The 27,085-nt window shown below is 33.8% G+C and overlaps 1 protein-coding gene across 1 annotated transcript in view; it reads right to left on the reverse strand.

Moving 5' to 3' along the window:
• The window catches only part of EYS (EGF-like photoreceptor maintenance factor), a 1,392,725-nt gene that overhangs the window by 912,113 nt on the left and 453,527 nt on the right, over positions 1-27,085 (reverse strand). Inside the window, exons 15-17 of the mRNA XM_084958241.1 lie at positions 24,644-24,903; positions 15,905-16,001; positions 4,669-4,814 (exon numbers count right to left, since the gene is read on the reverse strand). Of these exons, the coding sequence (XP_084814367.1) occupies positions 4,669-4,814; positions 15,905-16,001; positions 24,644-24,903 (503 nt within the window). The remainder of the gene's footprint in view (positions 1-4,668; positions 4,815-15,904; positions 16,002-24,643; positions 24,904-27,085) is intronic.

Here is a 27,085-nt window from a genome sequence, read left to right on the forward strand (position 1 = left end):
CATTAGAAAAATGAGTTGACTTTAATATACCTTCCTCCTTAAGAATATGTTGGCTGTTTCCAAAAGTCAGGACTACCTAACTGGTTCTTAGGTTCTGGTTTACCAAAACCTTATCAGACCTCTTCCCAGTGCATTTCTATCCTCGCCTCTATTTCCTTTACCCCCTTTTCTGGGAAAACCAGTGAGAGGGTGAAGGCCCACCAATGATGACATTTCTGATCTCACTTGTAACAGAGCTGGAGTTCAGACTCACTCACATATATACCAAGCTCAGCAGTCAAGCCCTCCCATTCACTCAGAGTGTTCAATAAGCATTTCAGTGGTTCTGTCTTACATATCAACTGATATTCAAGAATTATCTGATAAAAATATAACTCTAAAGAAATACATGAACCAAAAAAGCACACATATATGGTGAGGGAGAATTAAGATTAAGAAAGGACAATACAAGGAATGAAACAATACAAAAAACCCTCTTAGTATTATGAAAGAGAAAAGATTTTTTATCAATGAAAATTACAGAATGAACCTAAAAAATTAGATTAGAAGAAAGAGCTTGTGGGGAGTTCCCTGTTGGCTTAGCTGGTTAAGGATCTGGCATTGTCACTGCTGTGGCTTGGGTTGCTGCTGTGGTGCAAGTTCAGTCCTTGGCCCAGGAACTTCTGTATTCCACGAGTGCACCAAAAAAAAAAAAAAAAAAAAAAAAAAAGAGCTTTTGGAAATTAAAAATGAGAGATAAGTGTTCTTTTAAGAATGTAATAAAATCATTGAGGAAAAAGCTATAATTCTTTTCCTAATGGAGCAAAAATAAAAAGGAAAATTGATGTGGTTATAAAATTAATGGGGACTTTGGACTAATACATATTTTTGACATGCATTTTGGGAGAAAGTAGTGAGGCTACGTGTATATATTTTGGTGAATGGGGATGGTGATAACAGAGCGAAATCCTTACTTTGCACAGGAAAAAATTAGGAAAATGTGCAAACTACAAAAAAAAAAATCAAGAACAATATAAGCATGCTATTTAGAAATATGGAGGTAAATTCCAGGTAAAATATTTAAGAATGTGAAGAAGTTGCTTCTTGGGCGCAGGTTTACCATATTTCCTATATTTGCCTTAGCATACCTTCCCCCAGCTCTCACCCAGCTTAATTCAGGAACTCAGAGTTTTTCTACTGTTATTGCCAGTATAGTGCATTTTACATCTAAATGTTGTTTTAGATTCACAATTAAGAAATAACTCTAAAGTGTAAGTATGGCTAAGCATAGGACCCTCGTTACACATTTATTTGGGTATTTCTAACCTTCCAACAAATCTTTTTGAAAGTAAGAAGAAAGCCAATGAGATAACAACAATAGAATTAACAACGACAACAAAAAAAACCAACCAAAACATAATTTTCTGAAATCAAAATTAAAACCTTCCTTGGAAAACAGGTCACACAGATTTCAATTTAGAGTTTAAAAAGAATCCCCAGGGGAGTTCCTGGTATGGCTCAGTGGAAATGAACCTGACTAGTATCCATGAGGATGCGAGTTCGGTCTCTGGCCTCACTCAGTGGGTTAAGAATCTGGTATTGCCATGTGAGCTATAGTGTAGGTCACAACCACTGCTCAGATCTGGCATTGCTATGTTTGCGGCATAGGCTGGCAGCTGTAGCTCTGATTTGACGCCTATGATTCCAAGCCTAGGAACTTCCATATGCTACACTCATGGCCCTTAAAAAAAAAAGAAACCCCAGGAAGCATTATTCCTTAGGTGGTCTTCCCATGAATAGTTACACAGGGTGTGCTCCATGAATGTGTGTTTATGTGAGAATTCTTCCAAAAAAGCTTAAGACCCCAAGATAACAGAAAAAATGAAGTGTTTCAGAGCCCAATGAATCAATGAGAGGAAGCTGAAGAAGTTTTTCACTAAAAATAAACATGGGTCATAATATGATTCATCAGTGGTGAATAAAAACTGATATTTAGTTCAGTGTTACACTTAACTATTTACATTGTATTAAATGCTCATCATTCGTGAATATGAGCAAGAGGTATGGGCATTTCTCACGACCTCTGCTGGGCAGTGCTAATCTCACTCACCATAATCTATCACCTCGACCACTTCCAAAGCTTCTCGATTCGTCTCTCTGAATCTATTAAGGAAACTCTCCAGGTCATTCTCCACATAGGAGTCAGAGGCATGTAAGGAATATATAAGTAAAAAACAAAACAAAATAAAACTACTTTCAACTTCACTATCCCTCAAATAACTGCCCCGTTTCTTTTTTCCTTCTTAAAAAATAAAATCTTCCTCTAATAAGCTGTGTGCATTCATCTCAACAATTTTCTCACTTTATCTCTTAAATCCAATTCAAAAGGACTTCTTCACCTTCCACTTCAGCAAAACTGCTTCCTTCACATTGGCACCAGTGACAGTTTTATCGCTAATTCCAATGGCTAATACTTGGTATTATTTTATTTGAAGTAATAATAACATTTGACACCATGGTTACTCCCTTTACTTGAAATAATTTACATGGGTTTTCAAATGCTATCTGCTCCTGTTGTTCCTAATGTATCACTGATGCTCCTTTACATTTCCTTTGCCAGTTCTTCCTTCTCTCCTGGACCCCTAAATCTTTCAGTGCCTCTGGGCTGTCCTGGGTTCTCTTCTCTGTTCTAGCCACACTCACACTTTTGTGAGCCTACCCAGCACCAAGTTGTATACCTGAAGAGTCCTACACTTATGTTTCAATGTTACAATGTACCTCATACAGCCAAATGTGTACTCAGCTTCTCCACTGCAGTATCTAATTGGCAAGGCAATCTTAAATTTTGAAACAATGCTGAGAATAGCTTTCAGTGAAAATAGGTTGTGAAAAGACAAGTAAAGAACATGTTAGTGCCTCAAAACTTTAGGATAAATTAAAAATTATCAGAACTATGGGTTGAATCAAACAATGTTACAACATATGTTTCTCAGTAATATACACATTTTTTGGGGGGTCTTTTTAGGGCTTCACCTGCAGCACATAGAGCTTCCAAGGCTAGGGGTAGAATAGGAGCTGTAGCTGCTGGCCTATACCACGTCCACAGCAATGTGGGATCTGAGCCGCGTCTGTGACCAACACCACAGCTCATGGAAACACCGATCCTTAACCCACTGAGTGAGGAATGGGATTGAACCTGAGTCCTCATGGATGCTAGTCAGATTCATTTCCACTGACCCATGAAGAGAACACCTTTTAGTCATATTAAGCTCAGTGTTTTATTTATCATTTTAACACTGTTAGCAGCAGATGCAAAACAACAGCATGGAGAATGGTATGGCTAGTTGGATATGTGTGTTCTCAAGTACAAATCTTTTTTTTTTCTCTTTTCTTTTCTTTCTTTCTTTCTTTTTTTTTTTTTTTTTTTTTTTTTCCTTTTTACAGCCACACCTGCAACATATGAAGTTGCCAGGCTAGGGGCTGATTCTTAGCTGCAGCTTCAGGCCTATGCCACAGCAACATGGGATCAGAGCCACATCTGGGACCTACACCTTAACCCACTGAGGGAGGCCAGAGATCAAAGCCTCATCCTCATGGAGACTATGTTGGGTTCTTAACCTCCTGAGCCACAATGGGAACTACTCAAGTACAAATTTTAAACATTTGGAAGATGATGGGAAAATGAAATTTAGAAAATATACCTTTAGAGCCATAATGTAAGTCTTCTTATTAATTAAATAACATTTGTAGATAGTAATTTTAATTTTTTTTTAAATTTAAGCTGAGACTTCTGTACCTGTAACAATTGCTACCAGGTTAACCTTTTCAAAGCTGCCATTATCTCTCAGGAAACACTTGTGCATTTTTTGTTCTGGTGACAACTTCCTCTTGCCTTTTGATTGAAATTCACAGAAAATGCTTTTAGTTTTGTATCAGTTTTGCTTTTCAATATCATTTCTATTTGTATATTTTTTATTATTATTCCTAAGAGCATAGAATCTAATACTAGATTTACTTACTTAGTTTACCTCATGAAAGGAACCTAAAAGATCCCAGTGGTGTAGAACTCAGACATTAATAAATTGTGATTTGAGATTTGAATACATTCTTGCTGGGACCACAAATCAATATCAGTATGCCAAACAATATAGCTTTTTGTATTTCATAAATGCTATTTCTCAGCAGAAGTTTAGAGGGCTAATGCTCTTTCCTAAGTTTCTTGATGACTTTTGCATTTATTTTTGGATAGAATTTATGTTGTGCAATGACTGATATTGAGGCAGCTGACTCCAAAGCATATTTTTTTTGTGGGAACTTTAAATTCACAAGAGCTCCTTGATTGATTTCTAGCACATAAGTGTATTTAAAAGAGCTAAACTTACTATATATTTTTGAAATGACATTCATGTAATGGATATAACAGTACTATTTCTTAGATTATTCATGCTACAATGCTTTTTCTCTGAATTATAAGCATATAAGCATACTTCAGATAAACTTCAATGTAAAACAGCCTGATGTATAATTCATATATTTCTTAGACTTTATCAAATTTTAGTTTAAATAGCATGGCTTTTGTTCTTACTGAGTTGTTTTGCAAGAGAAAAAGAGTCTCTTGCACAGTAGATATGAGGGTACCAGTTATTTACAAACAACATATTGATATAGACATATCAGGTAGAGATTTACCTGAATACCCAGGAGCACAGAGGCAGATGTATCCCCCTGTTCTGTTGACAACATTTTCTCCATCAGGACAAGGTGATGTTTCATGTTCATTTATATTCAGTTCACAAAAATACCCATGATACTCAGGTTCACAATGACATACAAGTCTACAGAAAAATAATAAGGAATAATGTAACAACAACAAAAAAAATCCTTATATACATAATTCATATATCCATTAAATTTCAGACTCTTAATTAAAATAAATGGTAATGTTTTCACCTTATTTTTTTTCTTTGAAAAAAAAAATACAATTCACCTGTGTGGGCTTCATGATCAAATCAGTACGCCAGAACCTGCAGATTTCAATTAACTTAAAATAGGAGATGTTCTCCATTGATGATCTCAACTAAATCAATCATCTCTAAACAATTTTCCAAATGATGATTTCCTAACACATCATTTATTCCTCATTAACTAGATGACATTCAACTGTTAGGAAAACTTATCCATTTTCTATCTTTCATTTATTTATTCATTCATATATTCAATTATTGATTTGTAGCTATACTGATTCATAATTTTTCTTCTATTCAATGGGTCAAATATATAACTGTTTAATTGATTTTGATAACTTGCCTGAGATTTTGATAGTGGGAACCATATCAAGTTGTCTCCTGTACCCTTTTGACTTGGCTCCATCATTCTTTGAGCACTTTTTTACTTTCTAGTGCAAGAGAGTCCAGGTTTATCTCACATTTTTCCTGTCCTAGATGTGAAATCAACCATTTCTCCTACGAGTCCTGGTTCCTCAAGTATTTTAACCAAGAAAACTTTTATGTGTGTGTGTGTGTATACATATGTGTGTGTGTGTGTGTGTGTCTTTTATGCCTACGCATACTTATGTATTCATCTCTATGTTGTGTATCTTTGTGTGTATATATGTATATTATAAACACATACGTATGAATATATACTGATACTCCATTTATAACTTGACATAATATATCAAATATATATATGGGGTTTGTTTTAGTCTAGCCAATTTCTATATCTGCAATTATTGTTTCTAACAATGAGAAACATTGTTTTCACTATTTTAAACACACAATTTACTTCCTCTGTTAATGTGAAAATTTTTATGTTTTTTGTCTTCTTACAGTGAAGATGTGGGATTTATTTTGTTTTTTTTTAATTGAAGTATAATTGGCTTAGAATTTTATATTAGTTTTAGGTATACAACATGGTGATCTGATATTTTTATATATTATAAAATAACCACCAAAATATGTCCAATTACTATTTGTCATTGTACAAAGTTATTACAATATTATTGACTATATTCCCTGTGCTAGATATTACATTCTTTTGACTATTTTATAACTGGAAGTTTGTGCCTCTTAATCCCCTATATCTACTTCACGTATCTTCCCACCTCCCTGACAACCAACAATTTGTTCCTGACAATCATCAATTTGCTCTATATATCTATGTATCATCACCTCACACTTTTCAGAATTGCTTTTATCAAAAAGACAAGAAATACAAAGTGTTGGAGAGGATGTGGGGAAGAGTGGACACTCGTGTGCTGATGGTGGGAATGTAAATTGATGTAGCCACTGCACAAAACAGCACAGAGATTCCTCAAAAAATTAAGAACAGAATTATTATATGATCCAGGTATTCTACTTCTGGGTACTTGACTAAAGAAAATGAAAATACTAATTTGAAAAGTTATCTGCATCCCAGTGTTCAAAGCAGCATTATTTACAATCACCAAAATGTGGAAACAACATAAATGTCCATCAGCAGATGAATGGTAAAGAAAATGTGGTGCATATATAAAATGGAATGTTACTCAGACATAAAAAAGAATGAAATCTTGTCATTTGCAACAACATTGATGTACTCAGAGGGTATTATGTAAGTGAAATAAGTCAGACAGAGGAAGACAAATACCATATGATTTTACTTACAAGTGAAATCCAAAAAACAAAACAAATGAACATAACAAACTAGAAATTTTTTTTGGTTCATGTGATAGTTTTGAGGATGTCTAATGAGATTAGATTTGCTCACCTACCCAGATCTCATTTGCTCATTTTTCAATTCTACTTAACATCTGAGTTTTAGCTTTCTGGATCCTTCTAACCTTTTTACTAAAACTTGTATTCATTTATTGCATCATATTAAGGCAAATGTCCATGAAAATCAAATCTTTAATCCAGAATAGAGCTTCTACCTTGAATCTCCGTGCTTAGTTTTCCCCAGGAAAATGTATATAGTCACACACATATACATACATACCCTCTCTTCTTCCTTTCCTCCTTTACCCAACCTCTCTTTATTCCCTTCCTCTCCCTCCACCTCTCAAATTGGAGGGGCAAGCACAGTGCTATAGGCTCCCAATTTGTTCCCCTTGCACTTACTCTGGCCCTTCAAAATACTTAAAAACTGAAAGCGCATGATTGCCTCAAAAGATTCTCACTGAATGTCTCCTCCTACTGGCCTCTGGCTAAAGTACACCATCCCTGTCCCTTCAGCACTACTGTATTCTTACTCCATTATTATCTGCAGAGGTTCACACCCCTTCTTTATGCAGACCACGTTTACCTAGGCTAAGGGGGGAAAAAAAAGAAGTGAACATTTTTACTAACATCTTAAGTGATCCATTTAATTATATAATAGTTATTGTACCATGTACTAAAAATCTCTAAAATACGTCCTCCTTTTGATGAAACTTTAACAACTTTTAAAAACAAATATATATATATATATATATATAATATCCTATCTCAAAGAAACAGAACTATGAAATAGTAATGTATTTCTAATGAAATAGATGTTTCTTTTTCCTTTTTTTTTTTTTTTGTCTTTTTAGGGCTGTGCTTGAGGCATATGGAAGTTCCCAGACTACGGATCCAATCAGAGATATAGCTGCTGGCCTACACCACAGCCACAGCAATGCCATATCCTTAAGCCACTGAGCAAGGCCAGGGATCAAACCCACATGCTCATGGATATTAGTTGGGTTCCTTTCTGCTGAGTCACAAAGAAACTCCCTGTAAATTTAAAAAAAAAAAATGCTTTACTTTTTAAATTAATTACAGTTGATTCATATGTTGTACAAATTTCTCCTGGGTCACTTTGCTGACTTTTTTTTATACTATTATCCATCCATATCCTAACAGATTAGATAAAGTTCCCTGTGCTATACAGTAAGACCTTGTTGCTTATTGGTTCTAAATATAACATTTTGCATCTTCTAATCCCAAACTCCCCCTCCTCCCCCTTGGCAACCACAGATCGAATCTCTATGTCTGTGAGTCTGTTTCTGTTCTGTAGATGTGCAGAGGTGTGATATGATACCGCACCGTAATTTCGATTTGCATATTTCTAATAATTAGTGATGTTGAGTATCTCTTTATGGGCTGCTGGCCATGTGCATGTCTTCTCTGGAGAAATGTTTATATCTTCTCCCCATTTTTTGATTGGGTTGTTTGTTTTCTGTTGTCCTCAAGTTGTATGAGTTGTTTATATATTTTGGATATTAAGCCCTTGTCTTTGCAACTATTTTCTCCCATTCTGTAAACTGTTTTTTCATTTTTTTGTAATGGTTTTCTTTGCTGTGCAAAAGCTTATAAGTTTGATTAGGTCCCATTTATTTATTTTGTTAATCCTTCTATTGCCTTGGGAGACTATTTGTAGAGTTTATGTCAGATAATGTTTTGCCTATGTTCTCTTCTAGGAGTTTTATGGTGTCCTGTCTTATGTTTAAGTATTTAAGCCATTTTGAGTTTATTTTTGTGCATGGTGTGAGGGTATGTTCTAGTTTAATTGATTTACATGCAGCTGTCCAGTTTTCCAGCAGAAGTTTCTAATTTAAAAACCAGATTTTTATTTCAAAAGTTTTAATGGAATTAAATAGGTTGTTAATGTTTTGAACATTTTTGTTCAAATATTTAAAAATATGTCACCTAATTTTTTTCAAGATTTTCAACATACTTTTTCAATCACTGAAATGCATTTTAACAGACAAATTCTTAAGCAAATTCAAGATATTAAAATAGAGATTAAGTAAAGTAATTGTAACTTACATAAGATGATTTTGCCATTATGAAAAAGATGGAAAAATGCAAGGGCTTAGAACCCCTGTCTTACATTATTATTTATCTTATTTCCATCTTATATCAGATGAGGAAGGAATTAATAGATAAATTGTTTTTATGCTTCTAGAAATCTGATTTATTTTAAAATATAGCAACTACATTGATTAAATAATATTACAATATGTGAGACATTGTATAGATTTTTTAATTAGAGTTTTGGTTTGAAAAAGGGTTTTGTAATATTAAGATTTTTATCTGTATATCTTTCAACATATTATTTTACAAAAACCTGCAGTCAGAAACAAAATTATAAAATGTTGCTGGTGAAATTTTATAACATCTTAGCATATGTTTTAATAATTCAGTTTTTGTGAGAATTTATAATTCATTTTAATGCAATTTATAACTCTTTCTTGTAACACTAAATCTGCATTCCTAAACCACAGTTCTTTATAAGTAATGACATTTCTTAACCAGAACATGGACAATCTATTTTATATTTACAACTTAATGATCTTTATATTAAAAATTTATGCAGTTAAACAAATACTTAAGATAATACTTTTAAAATTTTTATCAGCTGTGAAATGTGATGTAAATCTTATTTCCTATTCTTTTTTAATTTTTCATTTTTTAACATAAGGCATATTTAAGTTTATAAAAATATGTAATCAAAGTCAATATATTACTTTGAACATTTGCACATGGAAAAATTATCAAATTTCATATTATTCTAAGAGGATGCTGAATATGCTATGATATGCATAGTTTATTTTGCATGTGTTAATTTATCTCCATGTTTAAGGTGCTGTATTTTCAGGTGTTGTACATTCTGTATACCTCAAGCAAAAAGGACCAAGGAAAGTAAATCAACTCTTTTCTCCTCAATATAGTTTCTTCATAGAGTGATTATCTTTAATACAGTCTTTTTATGATATTATTATCATTTTAGTTCATAAGGGCAAAGATTTAATCTGAAACAATGGTGCTAAGGCAAAATATTCAGTTGAATAGAAGTCATTCAGTTTTACAACTGATTTCTAGGCAAAAATTTATAGAAGAATGTACAGATTTTTGTCTTTACTTAAATGCATATTAACCAACACATTTTCAACTTTATAACAGTAAATGACTGTTAAACTCATGAATATCACATGCTATTCTCCCTGATAATGATTTGATTATAATAATACAATCCAGGCATTTGGAAAATTTTCTTTTGCATTATTTGAATAGACCTGCTACTGTTACTCTAATTGCTCTGGAGAATTCTCTATTTAGCTGGACATTTTCAATAGGTTGATATTATTGTTTGTAGCATAAGCGAAATAATGAATATGGCTTGAAAAACATTAGTTCTATAGGATAACAAACATATTTTATCAAATGTCAGAAAACATCAATTCCAATATCCATTTTTTTAATGACTCTGCATATGAAGTAGTTGTGGCTGTCAACTATATCTGTCATATCTCAAGGAATTAATCCTTAAATGAGGTCATTAAGTATTACTGTTTCAGGCCTCAATTTCAATAATCAAGAGGATGGAACAGATTAAAAATATGAATGTAATCATGAAGTCTTATGTAATACCTGTTTTTGTGTCTATAATTTAATTCATACTAAATATATGAATATGACATTTGGCTTAAATGAGTTGTTAGATTATTTCAAATATTTTTAATGGGTAAATTAATATCAGTATGCAAAAAACACACCAAAAGAAAATTGTTTAAATTAAAAAAGGGGAGGAGTTCTCCTGTGGTATAATGGTTAAGAATCCAACTACTGAGGCTAAAGTTGCTGCAGAGGTGCAGGTTTGACCTCTGGTCTGGTGTAATAGGTTAAAGGATCTGGTGTTGCCACAGCTGTGACATAGGTCACTTTCTCATATTGGATTGAATCCCTGGCATGGGAATTTCTATATGCCATGGTGTAGCCATAAAAAAAAAAACAGAAACAAAAAAATTAAAAATGTCCTGCAAGAAAGATGGGATATGACGCAGCTTCGATCCTGCATTGCTGTGGCTCTGGCATAGGCCAGTGGATACAGTTCTGATTGGACCCCTAGCCCGGGAACCTCCATATGCCATGGGTGAGGCCCTAAATGATAAAAAGACGAAAAAAAAAAATCAAAGTCATCTATAAATGCAGTCACCACACCAAGGGTGAGATCAGGTGAGTCCTGCAGGCTGTGAAAATTCAGGATACTGGCCCCAATAGCTGAGAGGCATATCAGAGGAATGAATTCAGTGAGCCCAGGCCTCTTTTGTTCCTGCTCCCTGCCTTTGTTGCAAAATCTCCTATTTCTAGCTCCTCCCTCACTGCCTTGGAGCAGTTTCTCAGGGCTACCTGAAATGCTGTCTCCTGGGCTTAAGTCCTAATTTTGCCCCAAATAAAACAACTCTCAACTTTCAGGTTGTGTATTTTTTTGGTCAACAATCACTATTCTTAGGTTGATATGTATTCTTCAAAATATGTTTTAATATTTCATTAAAGATTATCTTAGTACCCCCCAATTAAATGTTTATCTATAAATCGAATAATGAATGCACATGATTCATATGAGGGAAACTATGAAATTTTGAAGTACTAAATAAAAGAAAAACTAAATGGAGGGATACTGCATGTTCATGGATAGGAAGTTTAGATTGTCAAGATGTCAGGTTTGCCAAATTTATCTCTAGATTCAGTGAAATCCAAATGAAAATCCCAGTGAGTTATTTTGTGGATATTGACAAACTGATTTAAAGTTTATATAAAGAGGGGATAGACCCAGAATAGGCTTTACAATATTGTAGAGAAGAACAAAGTAGAACTGACAGTATCCAACTTCAAGACTTACATAAAGCTACAATAATCAAAACAGTTTGGTATTACTGAAGAATAGACAAACCAATAGAACAGACTAGAGAGCATATAATTAAATCCACAAAGATACTGTCAGCTGATCTTTGACAAAGGGGAAAAGGGCAATACAATGGAGAAAAGTTTCTTCAACAAAAGGTGCTGGAACAAGTGGAGGACCACATACAAAAATGAAAACAAAACAAAACAAGCAATCTAGGCACAGGTCTCATGTGCTTCATATAAATTAACTCGAATGGATCATACACCTAATATGAAATGAAAAAAAAAAGGATAAAACTCCTTAAGATAATAAAACAGAAAATATAGATGATACTAGATTTAGTTATCTTTTTAGATATGACACTAAGGGCATGATCCATGAAAGAAAGAACTTTAGGCTATACTTCATTAAATCAAAGAATAATTCTGTTCTGTGAAAGATTATGTCAAGAAAATGACATGGCAACCCATAAACTGGAAGTAAAAAACTGCAAAAGAAATGTCTGATAAAGGACTATCATCCAAAATATATAAAGAAATATTGAAATTCAACAATAAGAAAAAAAATAACCCAATTTAAAAATAGGCCAATGATCTTAACAGACCTCAACCAAGAAGACATTGTGATGTCTAATAAGAACATAAAAAGATGCTCCAGTTATGCCATCAGGGAAATGCAAATCAAAACAACAGTGTCACACCACTATACTATAAGAATGGCCAAAGTCCAGAGCAGTGACAACATCAAATACTTATAAGAATGTGAAGCAATAGGAGGTCTCATTCCCTCCTGGATGAAATGAAAATTGATTCAGATTTACAAACATCCCTCCCCTATCAGCTATGTGACAGGAAAACCTGGATGAACATAACTATTTTTCAAAAGACTACAGATATGAAAATGATAATAAATGATTTTTATTTTTAACCACTGAATTTTTACTTGTTTTGTGTTTGTTTTTCTTTTTTCTTTTCTTTTCTTTTTTTTTTTTTTTTGCTAAACAATGACATCAAACCAATACACCCTATGTAGTAACTTTGAAGGCATTCATACATACCCCTATAGAGAGAGAATAGATAAATCTATGAATTCATTTTAACCCCCTACTGGGAGAAGCAGTTCCTGCCCCAAGACTCAGGGAATCTGTACCTCTCAATGTTCAAGCCTTCCTTTAAATGCCACTCAAAGAGCTGACTACAAACCAATACCAGTTTTTCTGTTGCCCTTTCCCAAGCATTTCTCATTGGTTCCAACCCGTAAAAAGAATTAGATTCCACTTTGGCTGATGAGAGATAGAAACACTTAACTCTTAGCCTTGAAAGAGGTTCATAAAACCCCAGAAATACGTATAATTAAAAAATTGGGGAGCATGTGTGGGATTGAATCTAAGGTGATCAGATCAAAGGAGAATAAAGACAAGACACAAACAAGCTGAATCCTTATACGGATGGAGAGAGATTTAATGTGCTGATACAAGCCTGGGTATAGTGAGCTGCCTGGTCAAAAATAAAGCTTAATTCCAGTTTAGGTTAATGAAGTAGAAGTGCCAGAATAGGCTATTATTAGCAATGTTTGAATGGATCAATTATGTGTAAGCTTGCCCAGTAACCCCATAATTTATATCCCCACAGAATACAGAAGGACATTTCAATCTCTTAGGAAGAAACTCCATTCACCAGAAGGGCACTCCATTTATAATATTAGAAAGAGTATGGGTCAGGGCACTATGTTCTTTGTGGTGATCATCCTTTAAAGACTGAAAGTAACAGTGTGGGATGCTGCAATGAAACTAGCTTCCTTGATATGATTCAGAATAATGGGATCTAAGAATGGATAAAGCCTGTTGGATATGACTGACTATCAGATTAAAAAAAATGAGTAAATAAACATATAAATCAGAGAAACAGAATGATGACCAATTGATTGATTCACAGATCTTCTTGGCAGTGGCTAGTTGGTGATGACTTTCTAAAAATGAAATATATGGATAATCAGCTGATTTACATGTATAGAATTAAACATATGTATCTGCAGTACAGAAACTTTCCTTTGTAGGTATTCCTAGTCTCTTACACAACTTCAGATCTAAGTTATGTCACAGACTTAGTCCCTCAACTGAAGGATGGTAAGCACATTTGCAGAAAGATCTTGCAATATAGTCCCAGATGTTCCATATGTAGTCCTGAAGCCTTCTTCAGAGCAAGCTGAAACCATTTATCAGTATATTCAGATTTTACGAGTTTTTATATACTGGCTTGAACTTATAATTTTCTTCAGAATATCACTTCTCCATCAATAGGAGTAAAAGATCATTGAGATCTGGCGGATGGATCATAAATCTATTTTTTTTTCTGCTTTGTTTTCTTTTTCCCCACAGTCCCTGAATGTATATTGTAGTCAATAGACTTAGAATGTTCACTGGAATAAGAGCTATTAGGAGGAAAGTCCAATTAGAAGTTCTTGAAATGTCTCTTCAGAATTATCAAGAATTTAAACTGAAGGCAATTCTGAATACTTATGGGACCTGTAGTAATCAGAGCCCCCTTGAAAGTCTTGAGAATTGTAGGAATGGTTCAAAGCATGCCATTTACTCCACCAGATTGGAGAGTGCAAAAGCCAGATGGCCATATAAAATGATAGGAATAATATAAAATTAACAGAAATGTAAGTAGGTTAGGTTGTGATACAAATGTTGACAGCAATTCTAGATGTTAGATCTCTATTAAAACAAATTAATATAGCTCTTGAGCCTGGAGAACAACTATGACCTGACACATGAGTCTTTTTATCCCAATCAGTGAATGACCAGTTGAATTTTTCAATGTTTTGTTTTGGAAAGACATTTTAAAAGACTAAATAATAATAAATATCAATTATTCTAAAGTTGATCTACAAATTCAATGAAATTCCAATAAAATCCTATCTGGTGTTTGTTTGCTTGTTTGGATGTAAGAATTTAAGCAGAACAGAAGGAACTGTCAAAAGTAGATAAATCTTTCTGAATCAGATTAAAAATATGAGGTGCCTTGTCCTACCATTATTGAGATATTTCAAAGGTAAGTAGTTAAGGTATTGACAAATGAACTATTACTAAGGAAACAGAATAGAGACAGTCATATATGAGAACCGACTTGCAACAAGAAGGCATTGCAGATCAAGCTTATCAGTAAATAACAGACGGACTCATCCACCACAAGTAGCTGGCACACTGGTTAGTCACATTGCCAAAATGAACCTTATGTCTACTTTATATGACACACACACACACAGGCAATATTCAGATAGATTAAGATTTAAATATAAAGAGAAGAACTTTCAATATTTTAAAAGGAAATATAAGAAACAACTTTTCATTGTGGGGTAAACATTTAAAAATAAGAATTAAAAAAGTAAGCCATTCACAAACTAAATGATTGATTTAATTACATTAAAAATAAATTTTAGGAGTTCCTGCTGTAGTTCAGTGGGCTAAGGATCCAGTGTTGCTGCAGCTATAGTGAATATTGCAGATACAGCTCAGATTAGATCCCTGGCCCAGGAATTTTCATATGCCATGGGTACAGCTAAAAATAAAATAAGTTTTAGTACTCAAAAGTCTCATGAAGAATGTGAAATACCAAGCCACAATCAGTAGAAGATGTTTTCAGTAGTACAAAACTAACAAAAGTTTTAATAATTAGAATATATAAAAGATCTTACAAATAAATAAGAAAAGAACATAAATGGGCAAATGTCATAAATGGTCATCTCTAAGAAGGAAAAAATGAAATATCTTGAACTGTATACAAAAGGTTCTTAACCTCACATGTCAACATGGATATACAGAGGAAAACCACAAGGAATTACAATTTACACACAGCAAACGAGCCCTAATGGAACATTTTGACACTGCAAATAGGAACATGTATTCACTTCCACTAAGGGTATTACTATTCCATTTTCAAAGAGAACTGGAAAAAATAACCCATGATTTGATTCTGAAAAAAAATCTAGCCTCTAACTTATTTGTCAGGTCCACAGAGACTCCACTATTTTTGTAAGGTTTACAGGAACCCTCATTAATTTCATTTTCACATTAGAGGTCCAGATAACCTAGGTCTGAAAACACACCTTTTAAACAATAAATTTAATAACTCCATTGACATAAAATTTAAACCCCAAAATTCAATTAACCCTGGCACAGCCAATTTTTAATAACCAGAAATGTGTTCAGTGTGTCAACTGACATTATAAATATGCATACATTTGATGGATCTAGATGCATGAACATGTGTCTAAATGATTTTTAGTTCTCTACCTGAAATTCTTGACCCCATCTTTATGGTCAGCATAACTCTGACAGGGAAGGAAGAGGCATGCACTCATGTTAATTTCACAGTGTTGACCTTTAAATCCTGCAAAAAGAGTTGAAATGGGTAGAGATGAGCAATCTGTACTTTAGAATGTGAAAATCAGAATTAATAGTAAAGAGTCTGGAGAATATGCTCATAATGGAAGTTAACGGGGGAAAAGAGAGAGAGGAAACATCTCCCTGGCCTCTCGTATGACTCTATTTCACATAATATATGAATAAAATTATACTAGTTTCTACTTAATGAGTTCAAATGAAAGAATCAAGGGAGGAAGGAATACTTTACTAAATCTCCTGTGGAAATAGAGCTGTTCCTAATGTTGCTGTTGTTTTAAAGTCTTTAGGTGTTTGAACAAAAAGAACTGAAACAATCTGGAAAACAAATGAATTAATGGGATGACCAATCTTAAAGTACAATTGAGCTTCAATGATCAAATTTATTCAAGGCATTTAGCAGATGAGGCAAATTATTTAATTGCTTTTCATATCCAAGTGATTCAAAGAAAACAAATTATTCTGATTCACAGCTAAATAATCAGTCATCCATTTAAACACATGCCAGTTATATTTTAAAAACAAAGAAAAAAAGAAAATTATACAGACTTATGAAAGAGGCAGTTGTAATTATTTCAACACATTTGTACCAGAAAAAAAGGATTACATCGCTATTTAAAATACATTAAATTTTTTTGAAAGTATAGTTGATTTTCAACGTTGTGATTATACATTAAATATTTTTATACTTATGATGACCATTTAAATAATTATTTCCATGGTTATAGAATAACTAGTTATCATAGTATGTATACACTTTTACTCATTTTTGGTTGCTGACATTTTTTTCTATACTAGTTAGAAATACAAGAAACAAGAGGATTTTCTTTTACATTTTCAGTGGCACAATGAAGCACCAAATTATTGAGATGACATTATAATGTCGATGTCTACTCAGATTTTTTTAGTTTGTGGAACAGAAGCTATTTAAGTTATTCTAAGCAAACTTTATTAGTGCTATACACATAGACTGGAATAGAGACATATTGGTGACATGGGTCTAGCTACCCATGAATGGCCATCTTCTTCCCAATGTACCTTCTCTAAGGTTTCTCCTCATCATCCTATCTGCAAACATCTCTTTATGTTCAAAGTTTTAAATCCTCTGTAATATTGGCATGCATGTGCTATAACTCAGCTTCCCTTGTCTATCTGTATAAGAGCTTCAGCTCCTACTGCTGAGTGGAAATTTCTTTCCCTCTTTCCTTACTCAGGCTCCCGTGAAATAACCTGGGACTAGGTGCTTTATTTTTTCAGGTCACACTACGCCACAAGCTACTGTAGGCCATTTTCTGTGGTGTTTGCCATCAGGTCAAGAGTCAAACTCACTTCCGGTTAGAGTTTGGGGGAAGTTAATATTAAGTCTTGTGAAATCCAGCTGCCCCTTTAGCATATCATAGGACCACTTAAAATGACAATCCAAAAGGAGACAAGAATGAAAAGGAACATAGTAAAGCTACAACAGTAGAAAACAAATAGCAAGATGATTGATTTAAAGCCATATACGTTAATAATTACATTAAATATGATTGTTAAAAAAACACTTCAATTACAAGGCAGACACAATCAGACTGTTTTAAAAGAACTGACTGCATGATATCTAAAGAAATTCCCTTTAAATGTAGAGACAACAATAGGTGAAAAGTAGAACAATGGAACAAGGTGTCCTGTGAAACATTAATAAGTAACCTGGAGTGCCTATGTTACTAGCAGACCAGCCTTCCAGACAAGCATTGGCATTAATTGTACTATCTTCTTCTTACTCATTTATCAAATCCTTCAAGTTAAACTCTGAAGTTGCATGCTTACAATTTCATTCATGCACTAAATACTGTATCCTCAGCATTAAGAACAAAATTTTATTATTGGAAATTAGTTATTTCCAAGTTAATATGATTCTCCTACTTTTAGATGAACAAATTATTATTCCAACGTGCTTCAACACTATTCATCAATCATTACTACTGTTATATTTAAGTTGTAAATGTCACAGTACAGTTACACATAACATAATAAGCTATTTCCTTAACTATGATATGGCAGTTAAACTATTTTACAAGTTAAAGATGAGAAAGCTGGATACATTCCACCATTCCCACTTTTAGAATGACTAACTTTCTTTAGGAGGCAGGGTGTTTTGACCTTAAATTCCTTCTTAGAAATGTTCTTTCGAGGTACTGGAACTCAAGGACACTGGCTAACTACAGGGGTACCACCCTGAATTCAGCTGTGCTGATGAATCAGAACATTCAGGACCAAGGAACTTGGACAGCTCACAGAATAACCTTGTTTTCCATGCTTTTACCTTATTCATTTAGTTTGACATTTCTGAGATGGAGCTTTGTTACCAACTTGCAACATATGTCAATGAACTGAGGAAATGAGATTGCTGAAACGCAGTAGACATTGGAGAAAAAATAAAGTAGATGTGGACTGCATATAAAATAAGTCAAAGCTTTACTGAGAAAGCAAAGGGGAATTTAAGTGAGTGAAATGTATATATCTTAGCCCCAAACTAAATTTTCCATAGTCCTTGGCATTAGAAGTTGATATATATTCATGTGCAGGGCAATTTTTTGAATATGTGCACTGCCAGCTACAAGTCTGCCAAACCTCAAAGTACAGTGAATTACTACTATGCTGTTCCCCTATTTATTCCTATCCAGAACTATTAAGCTGACTCTATTTTATTAACTGCAGTAGAGTTCTTCAAATGAACATAATGAGAAATTCTCAAGCAAATATTCTCTTGATCTTTTTTTTGATACTGTCTTGCCTGTGATTGGTGTAGCAAATGCAGATGAATGGTTAATAAATGATATTTTTACATTTAAATTAGTTACTAATACTGCTCAAGTCCAGAAATAAATCAATGTAGATTCTAGGTATAATATTTTTAACTATTTAATATTTTGTCATTTCTAACAAGTGTAACCTTTTTATTTTTTATTCTCTGGAAGTACACTAACAATAGTTAGGTTTCCATAAAACCTTTTAAGGAAGCATTTTATCATTCAGGGCTATAGTTGAAAGCTCTCATATTAGAAGTAGTTTGCAATTGAAGTACTTAGAAATGAAGTTAATAGTGAACAACTGGAATATATCTTCTACTTGTATACTTCCTTGTATTTAAATAAGATAGTGCAAAAACCACACCCACACATTTTAAAATAAAAATCAATACTTATTAAAGTGAGTTATTTTAAAAGCATTAGAAAGGTATTTTTATTTCTTTCTAATCAAAATTTTAATTTTCCATGGATTTTAAATCTTTATGGAAACAAAAGGAAAGCTTTCTCTCCTGGCAAGTCAGAAAATATTAAAAATATTTTTCTTTTTATTTTAAAATGACATAATACAAATGTTAATATTTTATTTAAAATTTAACCAATATTAAAAAATAGTTGCAAATTTAACTTTGAAAACAATAATATGTTAAATGGTAGAACTAATACTTTCAATAGGCCCTAATAAGGTTATTAACATGATTTTAAACCAAGCTTTTAGATAATGCATATAAAAGTTAATGTTTTTAAATGTAATAAACGTTTGATATGTTTAAAGTTAATTAGCAACAATATATATTTTCTTTGAAAATTTTCTCAATATAAAATTCCACAGCTATTTAAACCTAATAGATATATGCTACTACAGGAGCACATGTTTTCAGTTGTCAAAAGGAGTAGTTTTTAATTTAGACAAACCATTCTGTCAAGTAAATGAGGCACCTCAGGTAATGTGACATGACCATAATGACAGTATATATTGGAGTAATAAACACATTTAAATGCAATTGCTTGCTTCCTCTTGTACCACAAATCCATCCAACTTAAAATCCCAATTATAAATCAATAGTACACAAAAAATGAGCTGATTCTTCCCTTCACTACAACATATTACAAAGAGTCCTTTCCATATTTTAATCCTTTGTAAAGTTCATTTAAAGAAATTATTGCTTCTTTCACCTTGTAGACTATGGATGAAGGTGCTATATTTGGAAACTAAGTCCTTTAAATTAAATTCAAAGCATTTGATAGGGTGACATTCTTGCCTATAAAGTGAGAAATAATTCAAAGTAAAATGACAGTGAATCTTAGAGAAGAGTAGAAAAGGAATTATTTCAAGAACACAATTATTTTAGATCCTCTCTATACACTCACACATGCAAATACAGAGACTCCATTGTGTACTAAACACACGGGCTATTCCTGCATTCCATCCAAAGTCACCTGTACCTCTGTAACCCTCATGCCATTTTTGATACTCCATTTTTATCAGCCTGCAGTTGAACTCAGTTTCGTCAGCCTCCTCTACTTAATTAGCTCTTTCCCTTCATCATATGCATTAGGCATTGCTCTTGATCAAATACGGTGTAAACAAAAACACTAACTTTGACAAGAAATGGGATTTAGGAGTTCCTGTCACGGCTCAGCAGTTAACGAACCCAACTAATGAACCCAAATAGTATCCATGAGGACATGGATTCGATCCCTGGCCTCAGTGGGTTAAGGATCCGATGTTGCAGTGATGTGCGGCATAGGTCACAGATGCAGCTCAGATCCCCCATTGCCATGGCTGTGGCATAGGCTCGTGTATGCAGCTCCAGTTCGACCAGTAGCCTGGGAATTACTATATGCCACAGGTGCAGCCCTGAAAAAAAAAAAAAAAAAAAAAAAAAAAAAAAAAAAGAAGAAGAAAATAAGTGGGATTTGTTGGTAGCCTAAATAGGAAGGCTACCTAGTAGTTTGCAGAACTGCAGGAAGGGAAAAAAAAATATAGGAAAGGCCAGCATGAGTTTTGGGGTTTTTGGGTTTTTTTGTTGTGTGTTTTGTTTTTGTTTGTTTTGTTTTTGTGAACACTTCCCTCCTCTTGCATATAGATCTTCAAGTGAAGGGAACATAGTGCTAGGTGCACCAACTCAACACTAGCAGAAAGAGAAAGCTTCTCTCAGCATCAGTTCCAGAGAAAGACTCTGCCTGGCACTAGTCCAGCCTCACACCCCCACCTGGATTAACTGTAATTGCCGACAGGGTTTGCTAGTATCTTACTTGAGTTCTTCCAAAGTAAGAGTTGAGATAAATGATTTGCGTGCAAGTACTTTATTGAGGTCCCAGAGATTATCGGAAGAGAATAGAGAAATAAAACAGAGAAGGGAATAGTTTAACAAGAATGTTATTGCTGTGGATAACTATGGCTGCAGACTGCTAGGAGAGTTTTTTCAAAATTATGTGCAACACAATTCAGTTGTCACAGTCAGTGAGAAAGATGGGTTGAGCACCCACAAATCCTCTTTGCCTGTACATATCTCTGCCCCAAATGGGAAAGCTCTTACTGCATCATACTTTAATGGGTAGTTAACTTATGTATCTCTTCCTTGAACTTTAAATTCCTGGAAGGCATGTCATTGCCATGTTTAATTTCTCTAGAACTTGTCTCAAGACTTGACACATGGTAGGAAATCAATATATGTTTGTTGAATCAGTTAATAAAGAATATATGTTTAGATTGCTAAAACATTACCAACACACAGTTGCAAGATTGACATGTGTACAGAGCATAGTTTAGAGAGGCAAAGAGCTTTATATATAGTATAAAATAAATTTTGAGATGTGTATATTGATTGCACACTAAACCACCAAAGCTATTTTCAGTGTTGGGGTACTGAGTATAAATCCTATTTGTTTCTAAGAATCTTAAAATTATATTTGTCTTTCTGAGTGATTTTTCATATTTATTAAGGTACTGATATTTTAATCAGATAAATTGTTTAAACAAATAGATTTATTTATACAACAATTCTGTATTGAATTACTGCTAAATGCCTACCTGCCTACCTGCCTACCTATTTTCCACTAGAAAATGTTCAATGTTCATAGGACCAAATCAACTCACGTCAGTACTAATCAGAAGGCAGAAGCACTGGCCTTATTTTCTTTTGCAAAATGTGATCACAATAATTTTAGTGTTTTACTACAGTAAATATTGCACCAAGGTGAATTAGATTGTTTTGACTGTAAGTTTTAATCACACTAACCAAAATAGTTTACCTTCTAAGCAATTGATTTGGCATGAATCAAAGCATTAGTTTTCTACTTGCTGATTCTTCAGGGTAAATTTCAATGTCATTTATAATTTAATTGTCTAATATATGGTCACATCATCACTATGTCTCTTGGACATACTCATATTAAAATTGTGATAAACTTTATAGACTGACTAAAAAGGTTGAACTCCCCAAATTTACACCTTAAATCTCTTTTCTCAGGACTTTGCCATATTTTGACAAATGCCAACAATTTTCAAAGAGCTCCAGGGGAGCTTCCAAACCTTATATCTGAATAACAGGTTAAATCTTGGTTTTATTTGTGGTTTTAAATTTCAGTATTTTTTAAAATGGAATTTGACTAGGATATTTTCTTATAAAATAACATAACGGCTTTGACATAGACTCTATTTTAAAGAACAGCTATTAAATTAACTCAAGGCACAGTGTCTAAAATGTTCCATAGTCAACCACCTTTTAATATTCTAAGGTAGCTTTTCGAAGTAATGTTGCAGACTTCAGCTTTGGATCTGCTACAATGGTTGAACTACCAAAGGCAATAATAAGTAAATATTTTTTACAGTGTTTAGATGTGATTTACAGTCACTCCTACAATTTTTTTTAGATTTAGAAACACGTTTTCCAACTTTAATTTTGTATATGAAACAAAATAGTTTAGAAACGATATGTATGTCAAACATCTCTTTGTGATGAATAAGGATTAGAAAGAGATAAATAGAAGGTTCATGGTGACCACGTGCCACTATTCCCAGATCACTGACTTGAGGAGATGGAGTCTCTGAAGTCTTATGTAGAATGAGGCAGTTTCAAGGGGAAAAAAATGATTTTGTTCTCATTCTATGGTGAAATCTAAATTGTCCTCAAGATATATTTGTGAGTGCTCATGTGGACAGGAATATTATTTCCAGTCTATTAGGTGATGAGAAGCTTTTATGATATCTTCAAATTTATTTCCCCTCATCTCACAATAGGAAAGGAATCCCACTAGGTATATACATTTATTAAATGCATTTATGAATTGAAAATGAATTATACAAATTACTATGATTTGAAAAAAATCATGCCTAATCTTGTAGGAAATTATTTCTGGTGAAAATAGAGATTTTATTTAAATTGAGGAAATATTACTGCTGCTCCTCAATAAATATGTATCTACAACATATTCTGAGAAAATATTAGTAGGCTAAATAATGCACCATGAAATAATTGTGCTGAATAAGTTAGCTCTTCCCCTGCTATTTAAATTGTTCTGCAAAAGGTATCACTCTCAATCTTGGTTCCAAGGAAAACTATTCTATTTTCTGCTTCAAAATTACCGAGATTATTAGGACATCAATGCTTCCCTCATATTTTGTTCTATCTCTATTTTCCTGCTTCATTCCTGAAAAACGTTTATTTGTATGCTCTATTTGACTGTATTATATTCTCTCTAGAGTCCACATCTTCACAAAAAGTTACTAATTAATCTCCAGTTTCTAATTCCAATCCCTTAGAAGCCTGAGAAGTTTCCGATATGTACACATGTTCATGGATTTGCCTCTGTGTCATTATAGCAGATTACCTTCATAAAGTTTCAGATGGCTTGTAAAAACAAAGAGAAATAACTAAGAATGACTAAGATAACTAATTAACTGATACAGTGTAAACAGACCTTTTGGACAGAAGAGTAGATAAGTGCCCCAATCTTTAAAAGACTCCTATTCTAGTAGAGCCAGTAACAAAGAAAGAAACTTGAACCCATAAGTTATTGTTAGACAATAAAAAGCAGTTGTATACCTTGAAACACAATACGGTTTTTGTATTATGTTTAAGACACATTCCAGTTAAGCCGAAAACCTATCGTGTGCTAATTTCATGGCAGAAGCATTCCTACTGAAGGTGACAATAACTCTTGCATGGCTTCAAGTAAACATTTACCCAGTCTTCTTGCAGATTAACCCAACTTCTTTAAGTTATATCTGAAGAGGCCCCAATCAAGCATCTTTAATGACAATAAGTTAAGTTATTGGCTGATATGATCCAGAAAGCCAGAAGCATCCTGGTTTCAGATATGGCTGGGTTCAGGAGTTCCGATTATGTCCTTTGATCTGCCCATTTTCTGTCTCTCAGATGGGATATCTCCTATGGTACACCATAGCCACCATAGTCACTTGACACTAGTTTAACAATCTAAGCTGAAAGAAGTGATACTTATCAATAATTCCAGGGGAAAAGATACAGTGAAGCATTTGATTACCATAGACTGCAGCTATACCCATTTCTAACTGCTATTGTTAGAAACACTACACCTTCAAAATTATCTAGTAAAGAAGCTGTCAACAAGAATAAGAGGATTTCTGAAGGAAGTTTAAAAATAGAACCAAAGCTACAAAGTATCACTTTTCCTCCTTCCCCTCTATGCTATTTAGGTTAGCTTTTTGGATTATTTTTCCAGTATGTTTATATATTTGAGTTTGGAGTCAGATACTCTCCCTATGTGTAGTTTTTATCTCATTTTTTAAGAAGCTACCAGCCTAAAGAGACAAAACAAAATAAGATAAAACATTGAAACAAGTATAAGCTCTTACCTTGTCTACAAAGGCAATGATAATTTCCATCTACCAAAGTCAAGCATGTTGAGTTGTTTTGGCAAGGGTCATTGGGTGGATCGCAGGGGTTATAGTGTTGATGGCAAAATTTTCCAGTATAAAAGGGTGGGCACAGGCATACAAATTGCCCCGGGATGGAAGATTCATGACAAAGAGCTCCATTCATGCATGGGTCAGAGTCACATTCATTTATTTCTTCACTACAGTTTTGTCCTGTCCATCCAAATGTACATTCACAGCTGAAATAAAATTTTAAGTAATATGAGCATACTATTTCAAATGTATTCTTCGCATTTACAGTGTAGTTGCTACATCGAAAGAATATGTGGCATTTTCTCGTTTATAACAATGTTAATAAATTAAACATATTTTAAAAAGATTGTCTGACAAATATCCTGAGACAACTTAATCTATATTATGGCCAAACTGACTACATTGGCTGAAATAAGATTTAAGAGGCATTTGGTAAATTTCTAATACAGATAGAACTATATACTTACAGACACACTGGAGAACAAAAGGGCTGCCAATTGCAATGTTATCAACTGTTGAGCTGAATTACCAATTGAGAACATTTCCTCAATTATTTCTTTTATGCAACATAGATTTCACAGATGGGATCACTGTTTATAAGCCTGAAATGGAATTTAATTCAGTGTCTGTAGCAACCTGTGATTCTTAAAATCACCAGAATATTTATAACAAGGTGCTCCTTTATGGCAAGCTGCTGTTTTGTTTTGTTTTGTTTTTTCCAGTTTTTTATAGGCTTTAAAAACCATCTTTTTTATTAATATTTGAATAATGTGGGAAAACTGAAGAGAAAGCAAACAAATACAAAGAAAAGCAGTTGGATGCTATCTGTATATCATAGACTGTAGCTCAATCTCTCTCGGAAATTCTGATTTCAAAGAGCACTTTGGGAGTTCGCTGGTGGTTCAGCAGGTAAAGCATCTGGCATTGTCAGTCACTACTGTGGCTTGAGCCACTTCTTTAGTTCAGGTTCAATCCCTGGCCCTGGAACTTATGGCAGCCTGTGGACAGGTAGAGTAACAAACCATGAGTAAATATATTATCAGCAAATAATATGCCATGGGACAAAGCATGGAAGGTATTAGCAAATTTGTTTTTACAGGAAATTTTCCTTTATGCTTAGGATAACTTTAAAAATATTATACTGCTAAAATATATAACCTATTTATGATAAGCAATATCTTGCTTTAAAAAGGAAAGGAAAGGAGAAGAGGAGAAGAGAGGGGGAGGGAGAGCTGGGGAGAGAGAGAAACAAAGAAAATCAGAGAGGAAGTAAGGAAGGAAGGACCTCATATTAGAGACTTTTTGTGTTAATAAATACAGAGGAGAGTTGAACTAGTATTTGAAATTAAATTCAAAATGGGTATAATTTTCACTGAAAAAATACTAAAATGAAAAGGGGGTGAGATGATTTGAGGTATAATTGACTAATACTGTGTCTACTAGTTCAATAAGATTAAATCCAGTCTAAAAAAAGAAACAAAAGAGTGAAATCTACAGCTAATTTTTTTCTTTTTCTTTTCTTTTTTTTTTTTTTTGTCTTTTGTTTTGTTTTGTTTTGTTTTTGTCTTTTTGCTATTTCTTGGGCCGCTTCCGCGGCATATGGAGGTTCCCAGGCTAGGGGTCCAATCGGAGCTGTAGCCACCAGCCTACACCAGAGCCACAGCAACGCGGGATCTGAGCCACGTCTGCAACCTACACCACAGCTCACGGCAACGCCGGATCGTTAACCCACTGAGCAAGGCCAGGGACGGAACATGCAACCTCATGGTTCTTAGTTGGATTCGTTAACCACTGCGCCACAACGGGAACTCCTGTCCTTTTTTTTTTTAAGGGCTGAACCAGCAGCATATGGAGGTTCCCAGGCTAGGGGTCTAATAGGAGCTGTAGCCTCTGGCCTAAGCCAGAGCCACAGCAACGCCAGATTCGAGCCGTGTCTGCGACGTACACCACAGCTCACAGCAACACCGGATCCTTAACCCACTGATCAAGGGCAGGAATCGAATTCACAACCTCATGGCTCCTAGTCGGATTCGTTTCTGCTGCACCCGATGGAAACTCCTATAGGTAATTTTTTAAAATTAATTTGGAAATTTCCAGAAAGAGATTGCTACCATGCAATCTGAATATCACTTTGTAAGGCGTGTTTACATTAGGCAAACTTTACAACTGAAACAATGCATACTTTTTAAATGTAAAAAAAAAAATTTTGAGGTGTTACTTGCTTTAAGAATGAGTAAAAAGTCATGATGCTTTCCTTCTTCCTCTTAAAAAATGGTATAATGTTGATGTCTATCCATTTTAGTTTGTCTAGACAGTCCTAGTTCAGGACTATTGTTTTAGTATAATTATTTACAGGGTATCCTTTCACTTACAAAAATGTCTAAGGTG

Source organism: Sus scrofa, chromosome 1 (assembly GCF_054392235.1).
Source record: "Sus scrofa isolate SSC_HxYL_T2T_F1_AM1 chromosome 1, Sscrofa_HxYL_maternal_Yorkshire_Landrace_v2.0, whole genome shotgun sequence".
Lineage (NCBI taxonomy): Eukaryota > Metazoa > Chordata > Mammalia > Artiodactyla > Suidae > Sus > Sus scrofa.